Raw genomic sequence first — 27,096 nt, 5'->3', positions numbered from 1 at the left:
TCCAGCATGCCGTATGATACACTCCTTCATTTTGTGTGTTGTCTCTGCTCCACTGAAACTAACTTCAGGGAGAGTAGGAGTTTTTGCTAGTTTTGCTCACTGCTGGATCCAAGTACCTAGTACAGCACCTGGCACATAGTAGGTGCTTAATAAATATGGGTTAAAGGAGGGTATGTACATGCATAGAGCTCATGTATGTATAGAGCTTGACAGTTTGCAAAACACTTAGGCTGAGGATATGATTTGGCCAGAAGACCCATCTGGCCCAGTTCCCTGTTGCTGGTTAGTGTCTCAGGCAAGTTCCAGCCCCAGCTCCAGATGCTTGAATGTCTCCCCTACCCTGCGAGCTCTGAGGGCCTCTGGGATGCTCACCCTGGGTCAGCTCTATTCTCCAAGACTATTTTTGGAAGAGTTTTGCCAGGCTGAGTCTGTAATTCTGCCCAGGACTCAGCCACTCCCTTCTTCTGCCTTCCCTCTGCCAACCAAACAGTGATGGGACACTCTGCTTCCATAAGGTCACCTCCACAAGGCCATACTCCTTATGCTGATTGGGAAGAATGAGTTAATATCTTAAACTGGCTTGGGTGGGAGTGGTGCTAAGAGTGAAGGAGTGAGCTGAGGGGTAACAGAATGGTCCTATTCTGTTTTTCTTAATCTACGTCTTTTCTGGTGGAGCATGAATTCTAGCTGCTGTTATCTGCTAATGAATTTGAGGGAGTAGAAGTGAGTTGAGCACTGTTGTACTGTATTTCATTTTATAGTTCCTGATTTTCCTACCCAAGGCCCAGCCTTTAGATTTCTTCAACCTTTGCAGCAATTCTCCTGACTACCCTGTGCCTTCTGCCTGCCATACTCCTCTTCAGCTTCTGCATGACTGGTTTGTTGTTTCCTTCCTGCATTTTCAAAGAGGCTTTTCTCTTTTGCCCTGTGCTGTCCTATCTACTGCCGGACACCTCCACCATTTGTTTCTGTCATGTGCCTTTCTCCCACCAAGTAGCATCCCTTAGACCAGGAACCTTTTCTGTCTTGCTGTTTGAAGCATCCCTATGGCCTGAGCAATGCCTGACATAGACTGCTGCCCATTTGTATTTCTTGAATGAGTGAATCAACAAACATAAAGATGTTCATTCACTTCTAGCTGAGCACTCCTGATATTGGGTGCCCTAAGGGTCATGAAGGTGAATACTTCATTACCACCTCTTCTCTTTGCCCCAGGCTCCTGATCTGCAGGTAAAAGGATTGCATCTTGAGAGTGATTTGAGGCCAGTTCAGGGGGACCTTTTGTGTGGATTGTTTTCTCTTCTTAGAATAGAATGTTCTCTGAGATAAATCCTCTTGGATCTCTTCCTTTCTTATTTCTTTTCATGTATTCTACTTGGGTTGATGAATTTTTATCTGTTCATCTCCACATAGCTCAAATGGCTCCTGTACTAAAGAGCCTTTATTAACACCTGGATATTCCCTCTTACATTGTGTGCCTACTGCCCTCTGTGTACCACACCCAGATTGTGTGTGTGTTGACAAGCTGCTGTATTTGCCACAAATTTGTTTCCTGATTAAAATAAGAGTTACAAGAAAGCATGCCCTTCATTACCCTACCTCACTCACTGTCTTGAAGCTGGTGTGTATCTTTTTGTCCATGTTTTTTTATACCTAATTATTATGTATCTGTATGTCAGTAAATAGGATATAGTTACATGAGTTTTTAAATTTTACATATAAAATATGTAGTATGTAACTTCTTGCAGCTTGCTTTTATTTATTTTAGTATCCTGAGATACAGTTACATTGATACAAGTACATCTATTTTATTCATTTTAATTGCTTTTTAGGATCTTACTGTGTGAGTATACCATGGTCTTAAACTTTTCAGTATGGAAAATTCCCAACATAAGATTAAAATAGAAAGTATAGTGCACTTCCATATACTGAGCACTGGTCAGTCATTATTCATAATGCATGGCCTCTCCCACACCTACCTTCCCAATCATCCCATATTATTCTGAAGCAAATCCTAGACATTTATATCACTTCATTTGTAAGTATTTGTTGTTATGCTTTTTAAAAGTCCATTTTCCTAATGATGGCATTAAGGTTGTCTATCAGTTTTCGGAGTTATAAATGATATTATGGTTAACGTCCACCAAGAGGTTGTTTTATTTGTACCTGTGAGAGTTTCTGTCATGTAGATTCCTGTAAAAGGAAGTACTGGATCACAGAGTGTGCACATTGTTAACTTTAAAAATTTCATTTTCAGATTATTCTCCAAAATTATTGAACAATTTTATACTTTTGGTAGCAGTATGGGAATTCCTGTACCTCTGTGTCAGCCCTAAGTACATAAATGGGCGTAAATGTTGATGCCCATCTGAAAGGCATGAAATAGTATTTCATTGTTCTTTAAATGTTCTTTTTAATAATTTATAATTATTAGTAAGATTGAATATCTTCTTATGCCTATTGACCCCTTGGGCTCCCTCTTACGTAAATTCCTGTTCACATGATTTGCCCATTTTCTTAGTGGTTTTTCTTTTTCCTATTCATTTGTAGTTTTTTCTTAAGGAACTCTGAATTCCAGTCTTTTGTCTGATATCTAAATTTCACCAGTTTTACATGTGTGTGTGCTTAGTTCTATTTCTATGTACCTTTATGCAGGGTATCTTTTAACTATGTGTATGGTATTTGTTTTACAGAATTTTAAAATTTGAATGTCAAATTTATCAGTCTTCTCCTTTGAGGTTTGTGGTTTTTTGAGAGGTGGGGGTTCTTTTACTTCCCTTTCACAAAATTATGAAGATCTCCTCTTCATGAATCTACTAGTTTGCTTTTTTTTTTTTTAAGTGTCTTTATTCCATCTAAATTTTATTTTTGTTAAACGATAAGGTTAGAATCCAATTTTGCATTACACATGCATAGCCATTTGGTTTGTATCATTTTTTGAAGAGTCTGTTCTCTGTGCTGATTTGCAAGTCACCTTCGTACATGTTGGATCTGTTCTTTTTATTGGCATAGGAGTCTTGTGTGTTCCTGTACCAATACTGAATTGTGTTTGAGAGATTTTGATACTTGGCAGGGTTATCCTACTCATGTACCTCTTAGTCTCTTGACTATTCTTGGTCTTTTTCTCTTCTGTAACATTATAAGATCAGTCTGTTTTATGACATCCATCCCTCCAGTCCAAACGTGCTATTGGAATTTTGATTGAAATGACATTGATCTTACAGATTAATTTGCGAAAGAATTGTCATTTTTGTATCATTGAGTCTCTCCATTCACAATGTGGTATATCTCACTGTTTATTTAGGTCTTATGCTTTCATGTCCCTTAAGTCAGCTTAATAATTTTCTCCATAATACTCCTTATTGTTTCCTTTCATCTTTTTTTTTCAAAGTATGTCTGTAAAATTGTGTGTGTTTTGTTAGATTGTTGCTAGGTTTCAATTGTTTTTATTACTGTTGTAAATAGATATTTAAATGTCAGTTTTTCTATATTGATATGTCGGCATGCAGGAAAACTATTTTTTAAATAATAAATTTCTCTTCTGCACAGCTCCTTTGCTTATTGCTTCTATTAGTTTTAGTGGGTGGTAGACTTGAATTTTCTATGTAGACAGTCATACCATCCATGAATAACTATTTTTTCCTTCCTTTTCAATCCTTATAGTTTTTTTTTTTTTTCTTTTTTTCCTCTTATACTCTTTGCCAGGGGTCACCAAAGTTTTTCTGTGAAGGGACAAATAGCAAATCTTTTAGGTTTTGTAGGTTCTAGGGTCTCTCTTGCAACTATTCAGGGCTTCCATTGCCTCAGAAAAGCAGTCATAGATATTATGTAAATCAGTGGGTACAGCTTTGTTCCAACAAAACTTGTAGACACTAAAATTTGAATTTCATGTAATTTTCATGTGTTAAAAAAATGGAATCATTTAAAAATGCAAGCATCGTTCTTAACTCCCAGGCCTGCAAAACAGAGAAGGGGATGATTTGGCCCATGAGCATGTTTGCCACCTATGATATAGAGCTCTCTCCTTTTGCAGAGTGTTATAATAAATTCTAAACTGCTGTTTCTTTAATGATAATAGTTCCATTTAGATTTTCTCTTCTCAAGATGAAAGGTAACAGTTTCCACTTAGAGCATAACGCTGTTCATGGTTTTTGCTTATGCTTTAGTAAGTTCTGTGGTACCTCTAGTTATGCCCCTTTTCCATTGCTGAAATCGTTTGTACTTTCTCCCCAACCTTTATTTTTATTTATTTATTATTTATTTGTTTATTTTTTGAGAGTGAGTCTCGCTCTGTTGCCAGGCTGGAGTGCAGTGGTGCCATCTTGGCTCACTGCAACCGCCGCCTCCCGGGTTCAAGCGATTCTCCTGTCTCAGGCTCCGGAGTAGCTGGGACTACAGGCATGCGCCACCATGCCCAGCTAATTTTTCTGTATTTTTAGTAGATACTGGGTTTCACCATGTTGGCCAGCGTGGTCTCATTCTCCTGACCTCGTGATCCACTGGCCTCAGCCTCCCAAAGTGATGGAATTACAGGCATGAGCCACTACCCCCAGCCAGTATTCATTCGTCTAATACATGTATTGAAGACTATATGTTTTCCCCAAATACATCTTTATCTGCATCCTATATGTTCTGATATTTGGTGTTTGCTATTTTTGTGTAACTGATTTCTAATTTTATTGTGTTCAACTGAGGATGTGGTATGTATTATATCTAGTCTTTGGTCTTTGTTTAGACTTGCTTTTCATCCGGTTTTGGCAAAAATCTCATGGATGCTTGAAAATAATGTATATTTGCTAATAGTTGGGCATAACAGTAGCCCAGCTATTAGTAAATACACATTTCATTCATAGATATAACTTGTTTACTATGTTGTTCATATCCTCTCTGATCCTCATTTATGTTTTGTTTGAGGGAGATTATTTTAGCCCTAATGGGTATTATCTCATATTGTAATTCTTTGTATATAAACATTTGTTTAACTTTATTCTGTCCATTGGAATCTGAGCTTCTAAAAAGCAAGGACTATGTCACACTATGCCTATTATAAGAGAAGTATTCAGTAAATATTTATTGAGGAAATTATTGACTAAATAAATGAGCGAAGTTCCCAAGAGGCAAATAACATCTTATTCTGGTAACTGGTAGAAACTGGCTAGGTGTGCTGGAAGAAAGGCAGCTTGGTGAACCCATCAGGAAGTTACTCCTGGGCTTAGAGTGGGACCAGAATACCTCCTATTAGGATAACAAGACTTTTCCAGGAAACAGGTCTTCTTGGAATCAAGTCATGCAGGAGCCCAACAGACATAGCCACCTCAGGTTAAAAGAGTTGATAGAGTGGTGGTCTCTCTGGGGCCCTGCTGTGTCAGGGAGGCAGTAGCTACAGCCCTAACCTCAGGCATCTCTTCTGCCCACCATAGGTACGAGTACTCCAGAAGGAACTGACTGCATCCACCTCTGAAGACACACACCCTTACAAGGAGGAGCTGGAGACAGCATTGGAGCAGTGCTTCTATTGCCTGTATAGCTTCCCCAGCAAGAAGAGTAAGGCCAGGTACCTGGAGGAACACTCGGCCCAGCAGGTGAGGATGCTGCAATAGGTCCAAGGAGGAGGGAAGCAGGAGTTGTGAGCTTTCTTGAAGGATGTCATATTTGTCAAAACAGTCATCTCAGCAGTCCTGCTTAGAGTTGCATCAGAAGGAGGAGAGAAGATGGTCTGATGTAGTCTATCAAAGGACAAGGGTTTTTCTTGCAAAACTTATTTTCATAAATGTTGACTAGCATTCAACTAATGTTGGCTAATGGAGAGCCAAGTATGGTGGTGTATACCTTTAGTCCCAGCTGCCCTGGAGGCTGAGGTAGGAGGATTACTTGAGGCCAGAATTTAAGACTGGAGGTGCACTGTGATTGCACCTGTGAATAGCCCTAGGTGGCCAAGCAAGATCCCATCTCTAAAAACAAATAACAAACAAAACTACCCTAAAACCAAAAACTGTAGCATGGCAATTGTTGATAGTTTATTTCCATTTTGGTTATGAATAATTCCCCAGAGGTTTTCCATTTTTGTATTGTTTTGGTTTTTAGAGTGCTATTTGGTTTTAGAGTGCTATTAACTATTGACTGCTCAGTACTGTCAGTTATTCTCTGATCTTAGGGATTCCATCCCCTAAAATGTAAGCTCCTTAAGACAGAGCCTCTGCTGTGGACCCCAAACCTAGAGCCACCCTCCCTGGTGTCAGCCTTCCTTCAATAATTTGTCTACCAAGTGAAGAGGGTCAGTGGCTGGCCCAAGGTCCCCACCCATGATGGAACCCACCCTCTGGCTCAGCCACATGTGCTTATAGAGCACAGCCCTTAGTTTCCAGTATCTTTCTACAGACCAGGCTTAAGCTTTTCAGACACTTGGATTTGAGAACTATAGTGGGCATGCAGATTATTTCTCTCTCTCTCTCTCTCTTTTTTTTTTTTTTTAAGACGGAGTTTCACCATGTTGGTCAGGCTGGTCTTGAACTCCCAACCTCAGGTGATCCGCCTGCCTTGGCCTCCAAAGGGCTTGGATTATAGGCATGAGCCACCACGTCCGGCCTGCAGATTATTATTAATTATTATTGTTATTATTATTATTTTGAGATGGAGTTTCGCTCTTGTTACCCAGGCTGGAGTGCAATGGCGCAATCTCGGCTCACCGAAACCTCCGCCTCCTGGGTTCAGGCAATTCTTCTGCCTCAGCCTCCTGAGTAGCTGGGATTACAGGCATGCGCCACCACGCCCAGCTAATTTTTTTGTGTGTGTGTATTTTTAGTAGAGACAGGGTTTCACCATGTTGACCAGGATGGTCTCGATCTCTTGACCTTGTGATCCACCCGCCTCGGCCTCCCAAAGTGCTGGGATTACAGGCTTGAGCCACCGCGTCCGGCCTGATTATTTTTTAAGTATAATGGGGATTTGTTTTAGGCTCTCCAATACGTCATAGCCTCATTTACGTTGGACAAAGTGTGTTTCTATGGGGGAATACTTCTTTCCTTTTTCATTTACTCTGAATGTATTATGAATCCGCCTTCTGTCTTTTTTTCAAGGTGGATCTTATATGGGAAGATGCCCTGTTTATGTTTGAGTATTTTAAGCCCAAGACCCTTCCTGAATTTGACAGCTACAAGACTAGCACTGTGTCTGCTGACTTGGCCAACCTGCTGAAGAGAATTGCCACTATTGTGCCTCGCACAGAGAGGCCAGCACTTAGCCTGGACAAAGTCTCTGCCTACATTGAGGGAACTTCAACTGAGGTGGGCCCACAGCCTCGAGGACGTGTGGGACGGGATGGGACTGGGTCACACTCTTCCCCTCTGCCACTGCTGTATATGCTCCTTTGTTTCTTTTTCTGCTCTGCACCAGACTGAGGGGCAGGAGAAGCTGGAGAGTCTGTCCTGTGACTAAATAGTCCTGGATTTACTGGTCACATCTGTCCTTGACTCCACCTCCCCTCATACTTTCCCTTTCACCTGCCAGGTACCTTGCCTTCCAGAGGGGGCTGACCCCTCTCCCCCGGTGGTGAACGAGCTCTACTACCTCCTGGCCGATTATCATTTCAAAAACAAGGAGCAGTCCAAGGCCATCAAGTTCTACATGCATGACATCTGCATCTGCCCCAATAGGTCAGTGACCAGAGTATGAGGCTAGGCTGGCTGCAGGGATGACGGGTGACTCCAGCTCAGTAAGCTCTTCAGTGGGCCCTTTGGGGTTTCCCTTCCCATTGCAAAGAGACTGGGAAAAGGGAATGGGAAGATGGTTTAGCACTTTGCCGTTGTTAGGAAAGGCAGGTTTTACATAAAAAGCAGAAGAGAAGGCCTCTTTCCCAAAGTCCTCTGGGAGGGTTATTGGTATAGGGTTATCGGAGAAGGTACAAGGTGTCCATCTGGGCCCTGGTGTGTAGGGCAAGGAGGCGCAGCCTTGCTCCATCCTGTTGGTTTTATGCTGCTTTCACAGCCCCAGGATGTATACCCTTGCTGCTTCCACTGCGAGCTTCTTAATTGTGGTTGCCTTCTTGGGGAGAGTGATAGAAAAAAACTCAAGCCAGAGTTCTGTTTCTTTGCTCTGGTGCAGTGCACTGTTGGCATTAGCGATTGTCATGATGGTACATGTAGGAGAGCTCATTGCATATGAAACTCATGCTCTCTTCCTGTGGAGCCCTGTTTGGCTTTCTCTTAAAATGTAGTCATTAGCTGGATCCTCCCAGGGGCCTTCTGTACTTGTGAAATCTGATGCACTTGATTAAGGGAATATTTTCTCATGGCTGCCACACCTAGGAGGTAAGCCTTGGGTGAAGGTCAAAACGAGGTTACCCTCTGCGGCTGACCTGCATCTAAAGGTCCAGAGTAGCATCTGTAGGCACACTTTTGGAAGGACTCAGGGGCCAGACTATGGTAGCTGCCCTTGAGCCACAGCTGAGCACACAGCCACCCTCACTCAGGGAAAACCAGAGAATTCTACCTTGTCAGGATTCATCTGGCCAAGGAAAGAAGGGTCTGCGTCTAAGGGGAGAAGCCATTTGCAAGACTTGTGTAGCTTGTGAGAAAGGTTCTCACAAACCTTTTTTTAGCCTGTGGCTTCCTCCAAGCAGGGAGCCATGTGGCAGAGCCCTGGCTGTCCTCTCTTGGGTGGCTGGGGACCCGTGTGATGGAGCAGTCCTATCTATGCTCAGGCTGGCTGAGTGCTTACTGTGACACCGTTTGAGTTTCCTCCTCTGTTTCCCTACTTCCACATCTGAAAAGTGAGGGTGGTAAAACCCACCTGTCTTTGCATGGCACCTCTCACCTAACAACCTCTTATTCAACAGAATTATGGCTCATGGCAGCTTAGCTAGGCCTCCCTCCAACCTGCATACCTGCCTGTTTAGAGGGTATCAACCCATTAGCCTGGCCCACTAGGCCACCCAGCCACAGAGGCGGGGTCTCATATGGGATTGGCCCCAGTGCCAGGAAAGCACTTGATGGCTGGATCCTGGGCTCCAGGACTTGGCCTCCTTCATTCTGGCCTTAGCAGGCAGGTGCCAAGTGAGACTTGGGTCTTAGTCTGGTCTTCCATGCTAGCAGTGCATTAAGGATGGTTGGCATGTGGGAGGGTGGCATCTGTCCTTTTAATTGCCACCTTTTCTGTTCTCTGTACTAGGAGTTAGCTAATGCCCAGAGATCATCTTAGTCTCGGTGTCTTTGTGACCATTCCCCCTGTTATACAGGTTTCTGTGTTCTCACTATCAGTTTCTTTCAGGTGGCCTCAGAATGGTAGGGTCTCAGCAATCCTGTGGTCCCCTATTCTTCATTTTATTGCTGCGAACTGGGCTGGAAAGAGCAGGGTCTGCTCAGGGTCCTAAAGAGAGAATGGGGTAGAAGCTGGGTTGCTGGGGTCCTGGGGTCTCAGCCACCCATGCTTTTGGTTGGCAGATGTGCTGATGGCAGGCTCTGCCAGCATAGGAGTATGTAAGGTCACACCTGGCTGAGGGTCTTCCTGGTGCTTCAGCTGGACTGCTGCTGCCTTGTCTTGTAAAGCATTCCTTTTCCTCTCCACCGGAGCTGTTCTGTGGGAAACCCCCCAAAGCGGGGGAGCAGAGTTCAAGGGCTCATCCATTAGAGCAGTTACTGCATGCCTATGAGGTGCTATGAGGTGCTGGGTAATTAAAATACATTTTGTCGGCCGGGCGCGGTGGCTCACGCCTGTAATCCCAGCACTTTGGGAGGCCGAGGCGGGTGAATCACGAGGTCAAGAGATCGAGACCATCCTGGTCAACATGGTGAAACCCCGTCTCTACTAAAAAAATGCAAAAATTGGCTGGGCATGGTGGCGCCTGCCTGTAATCCCAGCTGATCAGGAGGCTGAGGCAGGAGAATTGCCTGAACCCAGGAGGCAGAGGTTGCGGTGAGCCGAGATCGCGCCATTGCACTCCGGCCTGGGTAACAAGAGCGAAACTCCGTCTCAAAAAAAAAAAAAAAAAAAAAAAAAAATACATTTTGTCTCATAATGCCCGCAGCTCTTCTCTTGAAGTAGGTCTTCTAAGCCCTATGTCACAGGTTAGGAATGAAGGTTCAGAGACATGGCAGGTCTAGGTCCCGGTCATGGCATTAGTGAGTGGCAGAGCTGGGGTCTGAGCCCTGCTATGGGAAGAGAGCTTCCATGGTGTCCATCTGCCTATCTCCCAGGCTGTCATTACCTCCCATGCTGTCCATGCAGTGTTGTTTTTAGCTGGTGCTTTTGTTACCTCCACAGGTTTGATTCCTGGGCAGGCATGGCTCTGGCCCGGGCCAGCCGCATTCAGGACAAGCTGAACTCCAATGAGCTGAAGAGTGATGGGCCCATTTGGAAGCATGCCACGCCTGTCTTGAACTGCTTCCGTCGGGCCCTGGAAATTGACAGCTCCAACTTGTCCCTATGGATTGAGTATGGCACCATGTCCTACGCCTTGCACTCATTCGCCTCACGCCAGCTGAAGCAGTGGAGAGGCGAACTGCCCCCTGAGCTCGTGCAGCAGGTGAGGAGGGGTTGCTGCAGATGGGCCTGCCGTCCTTCTGTCCAGACATAGTGCCCTCAGGTATACAAAACTGTCTCATTCGTACATTTTTGTCCACACATCCATGCTGGGAGTTCACTGATGACCCTCCCCTTGAGGCTCAAGCTATACCATGGTCAGTGACAACTTGGTCCCTGGTCTTTGGACATCTAGTCTAGTGTAGACAGATTTAGGGACAGGCTTTTAGGCTTTTAGACCCAACTTGTCAGCCATTAGTTATAGTGTAGTTGAGAGATAGGGAGGGGAGAGCTGATGGCCACCAGAAGTAGCTGTTTCTTCCCTTTTCCCTCAAAGGAGCTTGTTGGATCCTTGTAAAATTCTTTTTTTTTTTTTTTTTTTTTTTTTGAGACGGAGTTTCGCTCTTGTTACCCAGGCTGGAGTGCAATGGCGCGATCTCGGCTCACCACAACCTCCGCCTCCTGGGTTCAGGCAATTCTCCTGCCTCAGCCTCCTGAGTAGCTGGGATTATAGGCATGCGCCACCATGCCCAGCTAATTTTTTGTATTTTTAGTAGAGACGGGGTTTCACTATGTTGACCAGGATGGTCTCGATCTCTTGACCTCGTGATCCACCCGCCTCAGCCTCCAAAAGTGCTGGGATTACAGGCGTGAGCCACCGCGCCCAGCTGGATCCTTGTAAAATTCTTGACCTTAGGTTGGGATTTTTGAAGTCTCTCTTGGCAGGGGATTACTCTAGTGCAGAATGCTGAGTCTGGCCCTTAGGTCTCTGTTCAGTAGGGTACCCTTGGTTCCTTGAGATGGAAGTGAAGGAGCCATACTGACATGTTTAGGCTAGTGCAGCAGTCGCAGTAGTACAGTAGCATCGCACCCTGGAAGAGGAGAGGGGAAAGAAGTGTTATCCACAGCTTTGTCTTCAGCATTGCTTCCTTTAAACAGTTACTCTTGGCCAGCCGTGGTGGCTCACACTTGTGATCCCAGCACTTTGGGAGACCGAGGTGGGCAGATCATGAAGTCAGGAGTTCAAGACCAGCCTGACCAACATGGTGAAACCCCGTCTCTACTAAAAATACAAAAATTAGCAGGGCGTGGTGGTGCATGCCTGTAATCCCAGCTACTCAGGAGCCTGAGGCAGGAGAATTGCTTAAACCTGGGAGGCGGAGGTTGCAATGAGCTAAGATCACACCACTAGCACTCCAGCCTGGGCAACAGAGTGAAACTCCGTCTCAGAAAAAAAAAAATACTCTTAAGTATTACAAGGGACACAGGCTTTTAAAAATCAGTATTAAAGGCAAAGCTCAGATCCCTCTGGCTGCCCCTACCACCTCAGAAATAGGCTTGTTTTTTTCTAGGCTTTTAAAAAAAAATACTTTTTATACATAAATATGTACTCCTAGAAAAAAACACCAATCTAAATGCTATCATATTGTGTATAGTACTCAGCTGCCTTTTTCACTCAGGACCACGCTGTTGAGTTCTATCCATGATAATTCCTATGGATCTAGTACATTCTTTCAACTGCTGTAACCCTATTTTATTGTAACTGTTCTGCACAGAAGTCCCTTGCAGATTCTATTTGTGTTGCAGTGGCCCCAGAGTCGTGCAGGCTGGGGACTGAAGCTGCTGCCCTGGGATGCAAAGCCTCACTCCCCAAGAGGCCTTCCCTGTAACAGCAGGAGCTCCATTATCGTCTGCTGGGGCACAGTGGGCTGAGCTGATCACGGTCCTTGGTATTTTCTCCCTAATCTTCCACCAATGATGCCAAATGAGATTTGGCAGAGTGGGAATTTTCCAGGAAATAAATGGGGTGAGAAGTCAGAGTGCCCTTTCTGCCATTGGCACTGGTTTGTAGAGCCTTGTTTGTAGAGGTCCCCCCTGGAAGGGAACAGGGAAGTTAGGGAGTGGTTAAGGAGACTGAACTCAACTTTCTACACACCTTTTCCTCTTGCCTTGTTCTTTCCTCTACTTAGGCATATAGCCTTTGGGACTGAACTTGGTGTTGATCTGATGGAAGCCATTGGCGCAGGAAGCTCAGGTCCTGAAACTGGGTTCCCAAGCCATCTTTCTGGAGTGTTAGGGTGGTGGGAGGGAGATGGAAATCCACCAGGAATGCAGATGTCCCAACAGGGAGGGAGGGAAGGTGGGGGTAGGTTTTTTATAGTTGTCCATGGTAAAAACTGCCTCGTAGGGCTGCCTTGTGCCTCCTGGGTTCTTTCCACCTCTGGAGAGACAGCTTCCAACCCTGAAATGTGTCATGGGGACACAGTCCCCTGATTGCTGTTTTTCTGTCTGGATTTATTGTGTCTTAAGGATGGACTGCAGGACACATGTTGACAGCTGTTTGAACTTCTGTGTCCTTCAGCTTCTGCCTACCAACTCCTCAGAGGTGGTGGTATAGGAGAGCAAATGCTTTCCCCATGCTGTTAATTCTCAGGCAAGAGCAAAGGCCTTGGAGCTAGGACTTTCTAGCTGTGGGACCTAGAAGCAGTAACCTGGCATTTCTGTTGTTCCTTCTCCAAGGCAGTATTGTGAGAGTTCATTGGGAACACCTGTCTTCAGCCATCTCCTGAGCCCCTCTTATGGGCACCCCATACGCAAGGTGAATAAGGTGCCTGTTCTGTTCTGAGGATGGCAAGGTAGTGTGAGGGTGTCTATCAGAGCTTCTAAAACACAGCAGGCCCTAGGTGACTGCCCCTTCTGTTCCTCTCTGAGGTTTTGTGACTGCCACACCATAAGGACACGGACATTGGCAGTGTGCCCTGTATGGGGAAGGGGTGGGGGCCTAGCCTCTTGCCAAGGGTCTGCATGGTACTAGATGCCAGCCCAGACAGGGCTTTTCACAGCTACCCTCTCTTTCTTGGCAGGTGGCTGTTATAGGTGCCAGTGGCAGAACAGGGTGGGCAGTAGGGCTAGTGACTTGGTCCAGGTCACACAGCTACAAAGTAGTTCGTGTAGAAGGACTTCATTTCAGCCATTGCCTTTTACTTCAGCACATTTGCTACACAGTCCCATCTTGGAGGGGATGTGGTGGAGTCACCTGGTTGGTCCCGTGTTTGGCCCTGCACTGTGATTCCACTGTATTTCACCCAGTGGTGATCTCTCAATTCCTATGTGGTCATTTTTTTTTTTTTCCCCCTGAAGAGTGTCTAACAGAACACTGGGTAGCAGATTGCTCCCTTATGTCAGCCCTGGGGCCGTTCCTATAGGGTTTTCACATAAACAAGCACCCACTGGACAGACATCCAAGGGTAGGCTCGACTTGGCTGGATGAGAACATGAGACACCTCCTGCAGGCTGCAGCAGCTGCCTTTGCCAGAGACCTGCCTGCAGCCTCTTCCCCTCTCACTGGCCCCTGAGGTCAGGCAGGAAGAGGCTTTGGCTTCCCTGCCATTGATCCAGGACCACAGAGAGGAGGGATCAGAAATCTGGGCTGCTCAGGGCAGCTCTGTGAGCCCACACAGCCAGGCTTCTCTCTAGCTTCCAGTCCAGAGTTCTGGAATGAAGGGGCATGAGTTTGCCTGGCAGCTGACTAGAGTTGGGACGCCTCTTAAAAGGTGACCCTCTGTGCTAGCTGTTTCCTTCCTTCAGGCTGTGAGAGGGTGGCTGGAGGTGCTTGCTGCAAATGCAGACTCCTGGTCAGTGAGTCTTGAGTGGGGCTCAGGAATTTGCCCTTCTACGAGTACTCCACATCTTTCTTAAAGAGCACAGAGGAGATAGTGGGAAGTCCTATTGTACCCCAGGGATACACACCCTCTCCTGTGCAGTGGAGCTGGGTGCTGGATGCATGTCCTCTTCAGTGCTGTAGGGCTGGGTGCTATTAGTGAATGTCCTCTCCAGTGCTGTGGAGCAGGGTGCTAGGTGAGTCTCTGTTACATGCTATAGGGGGAAAGTAGAAAAAAGCACCCTGGTTGACATGAGGTAACCTGAATTTAAGTCCTCTGTGCCTTGCTTGGTATGTGCTTTTGAGGAACCCCTAGGCCTTTCCACACTTCATTGTCACCAGCTGTGAAATGGTGAGAGCTTTTCTGTGTCTGTTGTTGAGAGGAGTATAAATTTGCAAATAGGTCAGCAGAGTTTTGTACAGGAAAAAGTCTGATCCCTGGACAGGTTCAGGCCTAAGGCTAGCCCAGTCTCATGGTCTTCTTACAGATGGAGGGCCGGCGTGACAGCATGCTAGAGACAGCCAGGCACTGTTTCACATCAGCAGCCCGCTGTGAGGGAGATGGTGACGAAGAGGAGTGGCTCATCCACTACATGCTGGGCAAGGTGGCTGAGAAGCAGCAGCAGCCACCCACCGTTTACCTGCTGCACTACAGGCAGGCTGGCCACTACCTACACGAGGAGGCTGCCCGCTACCCCAAGAAGATCCACTACCACAACCCACCTGAGCTGGCCATGGAGGCCCTGGAGGTGACACCGTACTGGCCCTGGGTGGGGAAGCAGGGCAAGGGCAGGCTGGTTTATCTGTCTCCCTGGGGATGGGGCTCAAGGTTCCAGTGACCCCCACCTTCAACCTGCTGGAAACTTACCTGTGTTGAGCAGCTTCATGTGCAGTTGAATTAAAACAGCATTTCCTCTCTTTTCCCAAGAGGTATTTATCATCCTTTCTGGGAGGGTGACCATTTTGTTCTTATCTCTCGGAAGAAAATCATCTTTCTTTATTAATACACACAGGTTCTAAGAACCTGAACTTAGTGATGATAGTGCCACGTGGCATGTCCCAAGCCCAGGACATTCACACTCTGTAGCCTGGCAGGAGGGCAGGCACCCTTGCCTCCAGGGTACAAATGAGACATCCAAGGCCCAACCTGTGCCCAGGCTACCCCAGGTTGGCAGGGGCTGAACTAGGGTGAATGGCCTGCTCTCTTGACCCCCAGTTTGGGGTCTTCTGATTGTTGTTCAAGAAAAGAGCAGTTTTTTACTGCCTGGATTTCCTGTCAAGATTTCCAGAGTGTTTCTGATGAATGCTTTCACTGTCGCTCACAGAGGTATTGTGAGGCAGGCTGGGCAGCCATGATTGTTGATTTTGTAGGCAGGAAAACCAAGGACATTGGTGGAGATCCAGATATGCTTGGTTTAGCCTAGGACTTGAGGCTTCCAGAGGCCCTGTGTATGCCGGCTTTGCCCTTTCCGAGGCTATGCGCCCAGTCTCTACCAGTCCCACAAGCCTCAGCAAGCCTCTCGGAGTATGGACAGAATCTGCTGCTTACTTTTTTCTGCCTTTGTGATTTTTTTTCCTGATTATAAAATTAACATGTATTTGATGTATTTGTGTGTGTGTGTGTGTGTGTGTGTATTTAAAGAGATTCAAACAACTCAGAAGAGTATGCAGTGTAAATGTGAAGGCCCCTGATTCCAGTATGCCCTTCCATAGTCCCTAAGAGTTTGCTATGTCCCTGTCGGTCCAGATTTTTTCCCATTAACATATAAATATATAGTAACATTTTCTTACGATTTTGCAGCTTGCCTTTTCGCTGGATAAAATGTAATGGAAGGTGTGGTGAGCTTTCCTGCCTGCCCTAGTGCGCTGTAGTTTAGCAGGGCATTTGTTTGTTTGCACAGCCCCTTAATAGGTTTGGTTTCGTCTCTACTTCTTGCCATGACAAGGCACAGGCAGTGCATGTCCTTATACTTGTAGCAGGGCGCACATCATGAGTATTTCCAAGGGCTAAAGTCCAAACAGCCTGGCAAGTGGAATTGCCAGGTTGTTTAACATTTTGATCAACAGTGCTACATAATCCAGTGGTTGTACTGACTCGTGAGAGTGTCTGCTTTCCCTCAGCCATCTTGATGAGCTCTTCTTTTTAATATTTGTTAATTTTGTGAACAAACAAAAATGTTTCATTTTGGCCAGGCATGGTAGCTCACACCTGTAATCCCAACACTTTGGGAGTCCGAGGACGGTGGACCACCTGAGGTCAGGAGTTCAAGACCAGCCTGATCAATATGGTGAAACCCCCTCTCTACTAAAAATTAGCCGGGCATGGTGGTACAGGCCTGTAGTCCCAGCTACTTGGGAGACTGAGATGGGAGATCACTTGAGCCTGGGAGGTGGAGGTGGTAAACCAAGATTGTGCCACTGCACTCCAGCTTGGGTGACAGAGTGAGACCCTGTCTTGAGGAAAAAAAGTTTCATTTTAAAAAACTTCTTTGGGTTAGGCATGGCAGCTCACGCCTGTAATCCCAGCACTTTGGGAGGATTGCTTGAGTTCAGGAGTTCCAGATGTAGAGCTGGGGATCTCAGAGGCTAGTGGGCAGCATGACAAGACCCCCATCTCTACAAAAAATGAAAGATTAGGCCTAGTGGGATGCATCTGTAGTCCCAGAAACTTGGGAGGCTGAGGTGGGAGGATCGCTTGAGCCCAGGAGGTCGAGGCTGTGGGTGACAGAGAGAGCTTGTCTGAAAAAAAATTTTTTTTGCCTGTTTTGGGGTTATAGTCACTGGGCTGATAGAGAAGTGTGGAAGCACAGCTTCCTGTTGAATGCTATTTCAGCAGCAGTAGCCTAGCTGTTCCCATTCGCAGCCCTGAGTCTCACGTCCTTCCCTGTCATAGTGCTCATGCTGTCCACCTGGGGGCATGTGCCTTGAAAGAACCCCACTTTTGGGGTAAGAAGACTAAGGCCCAGAAGAATGATGTGACTTGCCTTAAGTCACTTGCAGGAAAAGAGAGGAGTTGGGCCAGATTCCCACTGAGCCCATCCTTCTCACATAGCACTTCTGGGAAGCCACTGAACCTGCATGTGACCCTCAGGAAGATGATGTCAACTCTGTTTTTCCTCTATGTTTTTGTCTTCAAGGTTTAGCCTCTGCTACCACCTGATAGAGCAGATGAGCAGGCAGAATGGTAGCCCCGGGGGTCCCATCCTGCGACGTCCAGATGAGGAACCAAGGCCTCAGATATGTGGCCCACTGTCTCCCAGCACAGTATGCTGGCTTCAAGGAGAGCAAGCACACATAGTTAATTTGGGAAGCATCCCATTCCACACAACAAATGTAGCCATGTAACTTTGAGTCAGCTGGTATATGTGTATATCCTGTGTTAAAAATGACATTTCTCTGAACATTTTAACCATCTCCTGATGAAAATTCTCCTCTGCTACTTTGCCTTCATTCAAGATACTTTACCCACTACTTGGATGAACTTTACCACTTAAAGGCTTTGCCCTTCCCCAGGTCTGGCCACCTGAGTGTGCGTGGGTGCTTTGGGTGGTTTCCTACGTCTAAAAATGGAGTTGCTGGGCCAATTTCTCTATGCTGTATAGGTGGGCTAGAGGTGGAGGGGTGGTGGATGTGAGCCCCCCTCTGTCTAGGATGCCCCTTTGAGAGTGTTGCCATCAGGTGTCTCTCCTGGGTGAGGGAGGTTGCTTAGCCAGGACCTACAATGTCAGCAGTTCTGAGCCCTCATGCCCCCAACTGTGCCTGACAGGTGGAAGCCTACATCATACCCACACCCGTGTGAGAAGGTCAGGTCAGACCTGGGTTTAACCTGGCCCTGAGCATTCCTGGCTATGGGGCTTTGGACAGTTCTTCGCCCATTGTAAATTGAGGAATGTGGTAAGGACTTGAGGAAATGGAGGAAAACACAGGGCCCAGTGGATGCAATGAGCTGCCTGCACACCCATCCCCCTGCGACACCTACCTCAAGGCCTGTGGGTGCCTGGCTCTGCCCAAAGGCTGGGCTACAGACAGAAATTCAACCTAGTCCTTGTTTCAGGGAGTCCAGAGTTCAGTGGGGAGACAGATGTAGAGGCTCACTTTCTGTGGGTGCCCACGGAAGGGCACAAAGAGAACAGTGGCACTGTGGCAGGAGGCAGTGCCCAGTGAATGGAGCTGAAGGGTTATCACAATGAGTGGTTATTACTCTCATCTCACTACCATGTGCCTGAGTTACTGGTTGAACATTTAAGCTGGAATGCTGACATTAATTTTCACAGCTTGTTTTAAATTACTTGTAGGATGGCTGATTTAAAAGCTAACAAAAACAGGCAGTATGTGGCAGCCTGTTGCCCTGGTCATGGGCCTATTTCCAGTGTGGCCGACTGGCTTGTAGAACACACCTTAGCAACTGGGAAGGCTGCTCACACCAGAGGTGTCGTTCTCCTAGGTGTACTTCCGGCTTCATGCTTCCATCCTGAAGCTCCTAGGGAAGCCCGATTCTGGAGTTGGTGCAGAGGTCCTGGTCAACTTTATGAAGGAGGCTGCAGAAGGACCCTTTGCCAGGGGTGAGGAGAAGAACACACCCAAAGCTTCAGAAAAGTGAGTAGCACCCTTTAGGTGACCTCTAGCAGCTTACCCCATCTAAGTCCCAGATGGCTTGTTTACTGTAATGTGGTGTTCAGAGGGTTGCTCCACAGTAAACTACAACTCTTGAAGTCCCTAGGACCCATCTGCACACTCCCATTTGCTGGGCCAATATATTTATATTGAATCTGAGAAGAGGGTGAGTGTGAGTCCTCTTACCCTGTGGTCGTATGTAGTGCTGCTGTATTCTCAGGGGCAAATCCTGGGGAGAAGCTGATGCTCTCCTGCCCTCTCCACTGGGGCACAGCCATGTTCTGTGCAGAACACTGTTAGAAGTCAGTTTTTGCTTTGCAGACTCTTGCCCCTGGGTCTTTGCCAAGGCCTCATCTGCTGCCGGTTCTCTTGAGAAGCAGTGAGAGGTGGGGAAGTGTGGGCTTCTCTTTTGGTGGCAGAGAGCTCGGAGAAACTGGGGCTCAGGTGTGGTCCCCTCAGTGGGCCTGGACTGACCCCAGTCTCCCTGGGGTTATAAGTCATCTCTGCAGCCCAGACTTCTTTCACTCCAGGCCCAGGTCCTGGTGCTGCTTTACCCTCAGGGGCAAGTCTTAGGGAGAAAGATTGGTTTCGGGTGACAAGGGGAATGTTGCAGCTGCTCATTAACCTTATTAACTGATTCTTGTTCTTCCAAGACATGCTCAGGGTTGCCACCTGGCAGCTTGCTCACCTGGGAGCCAGGGGAGGGCCCAGCTCACCCCATCTCTGGGACCGATGCCTGGCTGGGCACTGTATGGAGTCCATTTCAGTGCCAGAGAGGCCTGCACTCAGGCTCTGTGCTTGAGGGCTGTCTACTGCTGGCCATAGATAGCCTGTGTGATGTGTGTCACAGGTGAGCCAGCTCCACAGAGCAGGTGCCCCTCAGCTTATAGCAGGCCTGTGCATGGCAGGTCACTCAGGTGGGCAGCCAGTATGCTCAGAAGTTATAGATACCCATTTGGTAGTCACAAAGGGCCCCCAGCATACAATGATGCTTACTTTCATTGGTCATAATTCTGTTAACATTTTTTTAATTGTACAAATAATACATGAATACATTCTAGTTACAGAACATTCAGGTAAGTATATAAACATGTAGACTAAAATGTGACAGATCTCTTCTCCTTCCAAGAGTCAGCCACTATTCACAGTTTAATTTCCTAAATCATTTTCTGTATTTATAACACACACACACATACAATTGTGGGATTTCTTTTATTTTATAAAAATGAACTACAGAAGGTATTGTTCTAGAGTTTGCTTTTTCCCCTGACAGTGGGTCTGGGCACAGTCCGTAGAGATGGTACCCCATTCACCTCATTCTTTCTAGTGGCTACTTACTGTACCATAGTATGGATGTACTGTGTTTTATATAACCACTCCAATGGACATGTAGAGTGTTTCTGATGTTTCTGCGCAACTATGTTGCAGCACATATGCTTGTACATGTGTGAGCATGCAGTAAATGCAGCTGTGTTTCTGCCCGCCCATTTGTCAGGGGTTAAATTTGTCAGGCTGTTACACAGAAAGCATTGACATAGCACGGAGAGATGCGCGGGAGCTTCTGAGGAAAGACTTGTTGGCTCCCCTATAGAGCCTCCTGGGGCCTGAGATGCAGAAATGTGGGTTGCACCCTGCGAGAAATGTTAGGCAACGTCCAGTTAGGAGACAGAGCCCGTGTGGGTGCTGTGAGGGCAACTCTGGGCTTTGTGACGCCAGGCAGATAGGGCGAGGGCCACCAGAGGTGCATGGGAGCAGCGGGCCCTGGGACGGACACTCGCCCACATCAGCACACATCTGTTTCAATGTGAGGTGGAGACTCTGACCTATGCCCCAAACCTCTGATCCCACAGGGAGAAGGCCTGCCTGGTGGACGAGGACTCCCACTCTTCAGCTGGGACACTGCCGGGCCCCGGAGCCTCCCTCCCCTCCTCCTCTGGCCCAGGTCTGACATCCCCACCTTACACAGCCACTCCGATTGACCACGATTACGTCAAATGTAAAAAACCCCACCAGCAGGCAACGCCGGACGGTACAGTCCCTGTTCTCCCTACTGCCAGCCCAGGGCGGCACATCAATCACGGGGAGGGTGCTTGGGCGACTCATTTTGTCGCTTTGTTTTGGTGAGGGGGGGTGCTGGGTCTGGGGTGACACGGGCAATGTTGCGGCTGCTCATTAACCTCATGGATTCACGGTGATTCTTGTGCTTCTGAGACATGCTCAGGGTCGCCACCTGCCAGCTTGCCCACCTGGGAGCCAGGGGAGGGGCAGGCCAGGCTATGGCACCTCACCTCTTTGAGCCTTCTTTTTCCCACCTGCAAAATGGGGACATGACAGCTACTTTCGAAGGCGGTTAGAAAACTGTGACTTCCTGGAATGGCTCCTGGTGCAGTCAGCTTAGCGAGACCTGCATTGTTCAGCAGCGCACTGTTACTGCTCTGTCCTTCTGACGGCCGAGGGAAGGCCGTGACTAGTGCTAAGTCTGTCACACCTGAGAATCCAGATAGGTTGTTAATGGGGGTCACCTGGGACCATATGTGTGGCCGTCCCATGTGGGATGGGGCAGGTGGCGACCATTCAACCACATTCCTTACTAACATTAGGAGGCTTGCATGCTGGCCTGTAGCTTGATTTCTTCATGTTCTCTCATTTTTATAGTGATAAGTTAGTGACAAAGTACTTGCTGGGATAAGCCAAATTGGTGACTTAAGAGGGCCACTAAAGTGGAGTCCAGGGAAGTAGTGACAATGCTGAAAGACACCTGGCCCCTCACTCCCATATCACTCATCTCATCTGGGTTTGGGGAAACAGGCCTTCCTCTGCATTCCCCAAGGCATGGGGATGCTAGTAGATGGGTAGAATTGGTCCCAGGGCTGTGCCTCCTGCAAGGTGATTTTTATAAAAGCAGCTCCTTAGAGTAAGAATGGGCCCTCTAGGGTGCCATGGTAGCCTTGAAGTTCAGTCTCAGTGCAGGTCTGGAGCGGGGGTGGGGGGGCACCACCTTCACTCTAGTGCCCTGCTGAGGCCCCTGCCCAGTGCTCAGGTTCCTGGATATAGCATGGGCATCTGCCCACAACTTTCTGAACTGAGTGGGTAGGGCTTGAGAGCAAGTTTAAAGAAGTGCTGGAGAAGGATGACAAGGGGGCCAGTGTTCCATTTCTCTGGGGGCAGGATTTGCTATTCTCAAGAAAGGAAAGGAGAACTGCAGTGTCCCCTCCTGGGCTGGGTTTGGATCTGCAGCATGCGTGTTGAGAGAGGCTGAGGATCTGAGTGTGTGCTGTGTCTCTTACCTCCCAGAAGGTTTGTGTCATTATTCCCAGTCTCAGCGTTGGCACCTCCCTGCCCACCCCAGAGTGTTGAGCAGAGATAGGAGGAGCTGACCTACCTGCCCCTCCAGTCTTCAGTTCCGCAGACATTTCCTGTTAAGATCCTTTCTCCCAGGCCGGGTGCGGTGGCTCAAGCCTGTAATCCCAGCGCTTTGGGAGGCCGAGGCGGGTGGATCACGAGGTCAAGAGATCGAGACCATCCTGGTCAACATGGTGAAACCCCGTCTCTACTAAAAATACAAAAAATTAGCTGGGCATGGTGGCGCGTGCCTGTAATCCCAGCTACTCAGGAGGCTGAGGCAGGAGAATTGCCTGAACCCAGGAGGCGGAGGTTGCGGTGAGCCGAGATCGCGCCATTGCACTCCAGCCTGGATAACAAGAGTGAAACTCCGTCTCAAAAAAAAAAAAAAAAAAAAAAGATCCTTTCTCCCTTTCTTAATCACCCTGTTCCCAACCTTTTACTCTCTTGAGAATATTGAGAAAACATATTAGTAGCAAACCCCTGCTTTCAGGAGAGGAATGCCTTTCCTGGTTGTCTACGTGCCATGTGGCCCTGCTCAAATGCACCTGGGCTGGGGAACTCAAGCACTGTCCTCTGCAGCTCTGCAGTCTCCCGCTGAGTTCACACCACAGGCGCCACTGTGCTGGGCTGTTAGCCCATTAGGGTTAAGTATGCCTCTAGAAAAAGGGAGGGAGGGAGGTAGGAACACCTCAGAAAGGGGGCCACGATGCCAGCTGTCCCATGTTGGCGCATGTGTGTGCATGAAGCTGTTGGTGAGCCACTGCAGATCACTCAGGCATGACAACCGGGCATGACGGGTCCTGGGTGCCAGCATGCTAATTATTTGTTCTGGAAGTTTGCAGAGGGAGCCATACAAATAAATTCAAATACGGTTTCAGCAGTTGCACAGTTTTGAATATTTGTATAAAAAATGTTTTCCAAGTGATTCCTGTCAATGATACAAAGCCATCAGGATCCCATGGCCCACCTTTGCCTACTCACAGCCCCGCGCTGGCCACCGGTGTGCTCTGCCCAGGCATAGTGCTTTCAGAATTCAGCTGCCTAACCTCTGAGAGAAAGCAGTGTCTACAACATGAAAATGTTTGAGGTCCTAAAATAGCTGTGATCTTAGAATGTTAAAGTGGCCCTTTCAGCAGCTATACTAGTTCCTAGGGGAAGACCCAGGCTCCAGGGAGAAGCAGCAGATTGCTGGTGTCAGGGGATGGGCTGGTGGCCTCAGGGAACCACACTGCCCACCTCTGTTCCTACTTCTCCTTCCTGGGAGAAGAACATATAGCTCCTACTTTCCACTTAGCTTCTTGGCATGAAACCAGCCTTGGGTCTACTGTGGGAGGACAGGGGCATTAGCACTCATTACAGGCCACCGCAGAGTCCTCGTACCGCCAGGAGGGTGCTGGGCACTTCGAGCTGAGGAGAAGCAGTCATGGGGAGGTCAGACAGGGAGGCAAGTACACAGCAGGCCCTGATCAAAGGATCTGATTTCCAGTCCCAGCTCCGTTGCATTGTGCTCTGCAACGTTGGACAAAGGACCTCACTTCTCAGTTTCCTCACCTGTTGAATGGGGATAATGTCTTCCTCATGGGTATTAAACCAAAGTGCTAGCACATTGTAGCTACCTCCTATGGAGTTATCCAGGTCATTTGAGGGCAGGACTTAGGTAGCACTGCATAGAGGGAAGAGCCTGAGCTCTGGGGCCAGTACCCCTCAGTAGGCACCCCAACTCTCTCCAGCCAGTGGCATGGCCTTACAAGAGGTGCAGGTAGTATCCTCTGAAGCAGCCAGCAGCTCCTCAATGGGCTTGGGCATGGGGCTTTCTGGATCCCAGCTTCCCACCCCCACAGAAAATTTGCCAGCAGTGGGAGAGGGAGTCAGGCATCCGGACTTTCCTTGGGTATGGTTAGGAGACCTTGCATTAGAGCTCCCTTCCCACATTAGTATGTCTTTGCTTCAAAACCAGAAATCAGCTAGGATCAATTCTGATTTGGTTTAAGATTTAGAAAAGATTTAGAAAAATAGCTCCAGGTATATGTAGGTTCCCTAACATTTGATAATAGCTGCTTCATAGGACCCAAATTTGTTCTCTGAACTACCCTCACCTGCAACCTTGTGTCGCCTGCACTAGGGTGGGGAGCATCCTGCAATCTGTGTGTAACTCTGGTGAAAAGCCTTTGGAATCAGCCCCTCAGGTCACTCTGACTGTACTGCAGCCTGGTGTCAAAGCCAGCCCTTCTCAGAACAGCCAGGAGGGCACTCACAGCTGACCTGAGAAGGGGCCCTCTGGCCAAGCTGCGAAAGAGAACGAGAGAGATAACAGAGAGAAGCTTCGTCCCAGGCTGTGTTTCCCAGGTGGGAAACCTGCCTAACGTCTCCCTTCCATCAGTCTCTTAGAATTTGCCCACAGGGCTGAAATCCTTAGTGTTGAAGCTTCCTGACTAGGAAAACAAAGTGACCGGAGGAGTACGTTGTGACCTTCAAGAGGCTCCCAGTGATTGCTCTTTACACATGTTCAAACAATGTAAGGAGATCTTTGAACAAAACCTCTACCCCACCCTGTGTATAGTATGCGTGTGTGTGTGTGTGTGTGTGTGTGTGTGTATGTGCGTGCGCGCGCGCCCGCCCGCCCGTGTGTAATTATGCCCTACCACTCAGTACTGTGTGCTTGCTGTGTGCTGGGCTCTGGGCAGGTGCCTGCAGGGTAGTAGCATATCTCCATCTTCATAGCTGCCCTGCAGGCTTGGCCATGCCTTTGTTTCCCCAAGAGGAACCGGAGCTGAGGGCAGGTAGGCACTCATCCAAAACTGCCTACTGTAATCAGGGTGGAGCCAAGAGAGAGTGGGTCTGAATCTCCCTCCACCCCTGGCCAGAGGTGAGGCTGATACTAGGAAGACCTGTGCTTGGCCAGCCTGCCAGAGACTGAATCTGTATGTTTCCCTTGTCCTTCAGCAGAGGGCCCAGGGAACTTGGCCATTACAGAATGGCTTGATTTGTCACTTGGCCTGGCTCAGTCCCCCTTTGGCATGTGTCTGTAGTGGCTCTCTTATACAAAAATCCTTGCTCTCTGCCTCTCGTGCTCCATGTCACCTCAGAATGCCAGAGCCAGAAAAGGCCTCAAGTCAAAGGCCTTGTGCTGTGGTAAGTCTGGAGCTGAGCCTCCTCTAGGGTCTTTGGCCAACCTGTGGCCATGCCTATCCAGGTGGTTCCATCAGTGCTGTGCGAGGTTCATAGAAAGCACTGGTCCCTGCTGTAGAGGAGATTGGTGCAAATCAGTTGGTTATATAGCTGAGGTTTTGGGGCCAACTGATACCAGCACCAGAGAGGTGGGGTTTGCTCATCCCAGAAAAACACGGGCCCTCTTCGCAGGGTTGGAGGCCTTCCCGAGGAGGCAAAGCTTAGCCAAGACCCGAGGGGTATGTTGGTGTTTCCCTTGAGGGGTTGGGGAGAGGGAGCAGCCAGGGTCAGAAGAGTGGGAGCCTTTGGAGGCTGGTATCCAGCAGGGGTGGTGGTCTCTACATAGTCCCACTGACAGCATGGACAGAGCCACTGAGGAGCCTCAGGCTGCCCTGAGCCCCAGGTTTTAGGGTGTGCGCCTTACTGGAGAGCCCAGGGTGCCCTGTGCCAAGCCCCCGTTGTGGACATCCATCCTCAACCTCCATGCTGTCACTGTCTGTGTCGTGTGCCGTGTGTGCTCATCTTCGCCTGTTCGCCCCATGCTGCCTCCACCAATATTGCCCGTGCTGCCCCTAACCCTGACCACACTCTGTTCTCCAGGCTTTGTCTTTCTGCTTGCACCTGTCACGGCTCGCTTCAGGGAACAGCGCAGACCCGCATGCTCAGCCCTCAGTCCGGCTCCCTGCTACCCCTGTGACCAGGATCACCTTCGTGTCTGCTGGTCCTGTGATTTGGAGAGTGTGTTTGATGTGCTTGGCTTCTGCTGATGGCCTGTCTTCCCAGTTCTGGCCAGAGGCAGATGTAATGGTGGCCTCTCCTCCACTGTCCGCCTGCCTGCACCTCCAGCAGGTGGTCCAGTCCTATATTTCCATGCTTTGCTCTTTCTTGCTTTAAAAAAAATAACAAAGGCAATAGACTCTAACATACCAAATTATCTTTACTAGGATAAATGTATAAAAATGCAAATTGTGCACAGTAGTCTTGATGCTCTGAGGTGGGTCCTGTGTCTGCAGCCCACCAGGGCCAGGTTTTGTAGGGTGGGAAGCTGTGAATGGCAGTCAGTCCTGAAGGGCAGGCCCGGTCTGGCCTCTGCTCAGTGGCCTACCCACTTAGGGCTAAGGGGAGGTCAATTTTCTGGTAGGAATGCTGTTTCTAAACAGACCTTCTCAAAGTGGGAGAGACTCTAAGTGGAGTTCAATTTGTTCTGCTTGTTCCCAACAGGGGCAGGGGACAGGGGAGGCTGTCAGGGAAGAGCTAGTCACCTCCTTTGTTCTTTTCTTCATTCTTAACTTTTTGAAAACCTCTTTAGGCCATAGCTGGTCACGGCATTTATTGAGCATCTACTGTGTGCCAGGCATGGAAAAGGGTGCCATAGGGAAAGTCAAGATAAAGGAGCCTTGATTTCTGCTGCCAGGTTGGATCTGATGTCCCATGGTATCATGGGACAGTAGTTGGTGCTAAGGAGGAGTGCCATGAGCTGGCAGACAGGAACAAGTTCTGGGGTTTGGTGGGTTGGGAGGACTTCCTGGAGAAGGTGAGTCTCTAGAGAGGTCTGCGGGCCCATTTTGGGGGAAAGGCAATTGGGACAAAGACATGGAGTTTGGGGCGTCCTCCAGCTTTTGGATACTGAGGTGACTAGGGTGGATGCAAAAGAGACTGAGATGTGAGAGCTTGGGAAAGCAGCTAGGCTCAGAGGGCTGGGCTCTTTCCTGTGGGCAGCAGGGAGAGTGATGGAGTCAGTCACAGGATCTCTCTCTCTGGGCTCTAAGGCAGGCACATTTCCCCCCCCACAT

The 27,096-nt window shown here is 48.2% G+C and overlaps 1 protein-coding gene across 4 annotated transcripts in view; it reads left to right on the top strand.

Annotated features, from left to right (window-relative positions):
* CABIN1 (calcineurin binding protein 1) overlaps window positions 1-27,096 on the top strand; it is a 159,375-nt gene that overhangs the window by 59,654 nt on the left and 72,625 nt on the right. For all 4 annotated transcript variants that reach the window (XM_010349227.3, XM_010349226.3, XM_003938572.4 and 1 more), the window contains exons 21-27: window positions 5,421-5,582; window positions 7,077-7,283; window positions 7,507-7,652; window positions 10,258-10,519; window positions 14,665-14,925; window positions 18,621-18,772; window positions 20,641-20,819. In XM_010349227.3, the coding sequence (XP_010347529.2) occupies window positions 5,421-5,582; window positions 7,077-7,283; window positions 7,507-7,652; window positions 10,258-10,519; window positions 14,665-14,925; window positions 18,621-18,772; window positions 20,641-20,819 (1,369 nt within the window). The remainder of the gene's footprint in view (window positions 1-5,420; window positions 5,583-7,076; window positions 7,284-7,506; window positions 7,653-10,257; window positions 10,520-14,664; window positions 14,926-18,620; window positions 18,773-20,640; window positions 20,820-27,096) is intronic.

This window comes from Saimiri boliviensis, chromosome 21, assembly GCF_048565385.1.
Source record: "Saimiri boliviensis isolate mSaiBol1 chromosome 21, mSaiBol1.pri, whole genome shotgun sequence".
NCBI lineage: Eukaryota > Metazoa > Chordata > Mammalia > Primates > Cebidae > Saimiri > Saimiri boliviensis.
Note: the sequence above shows the minus strand (reverse complement) of the source record. Positions and strands in the feature narration are given on the sequence as shown.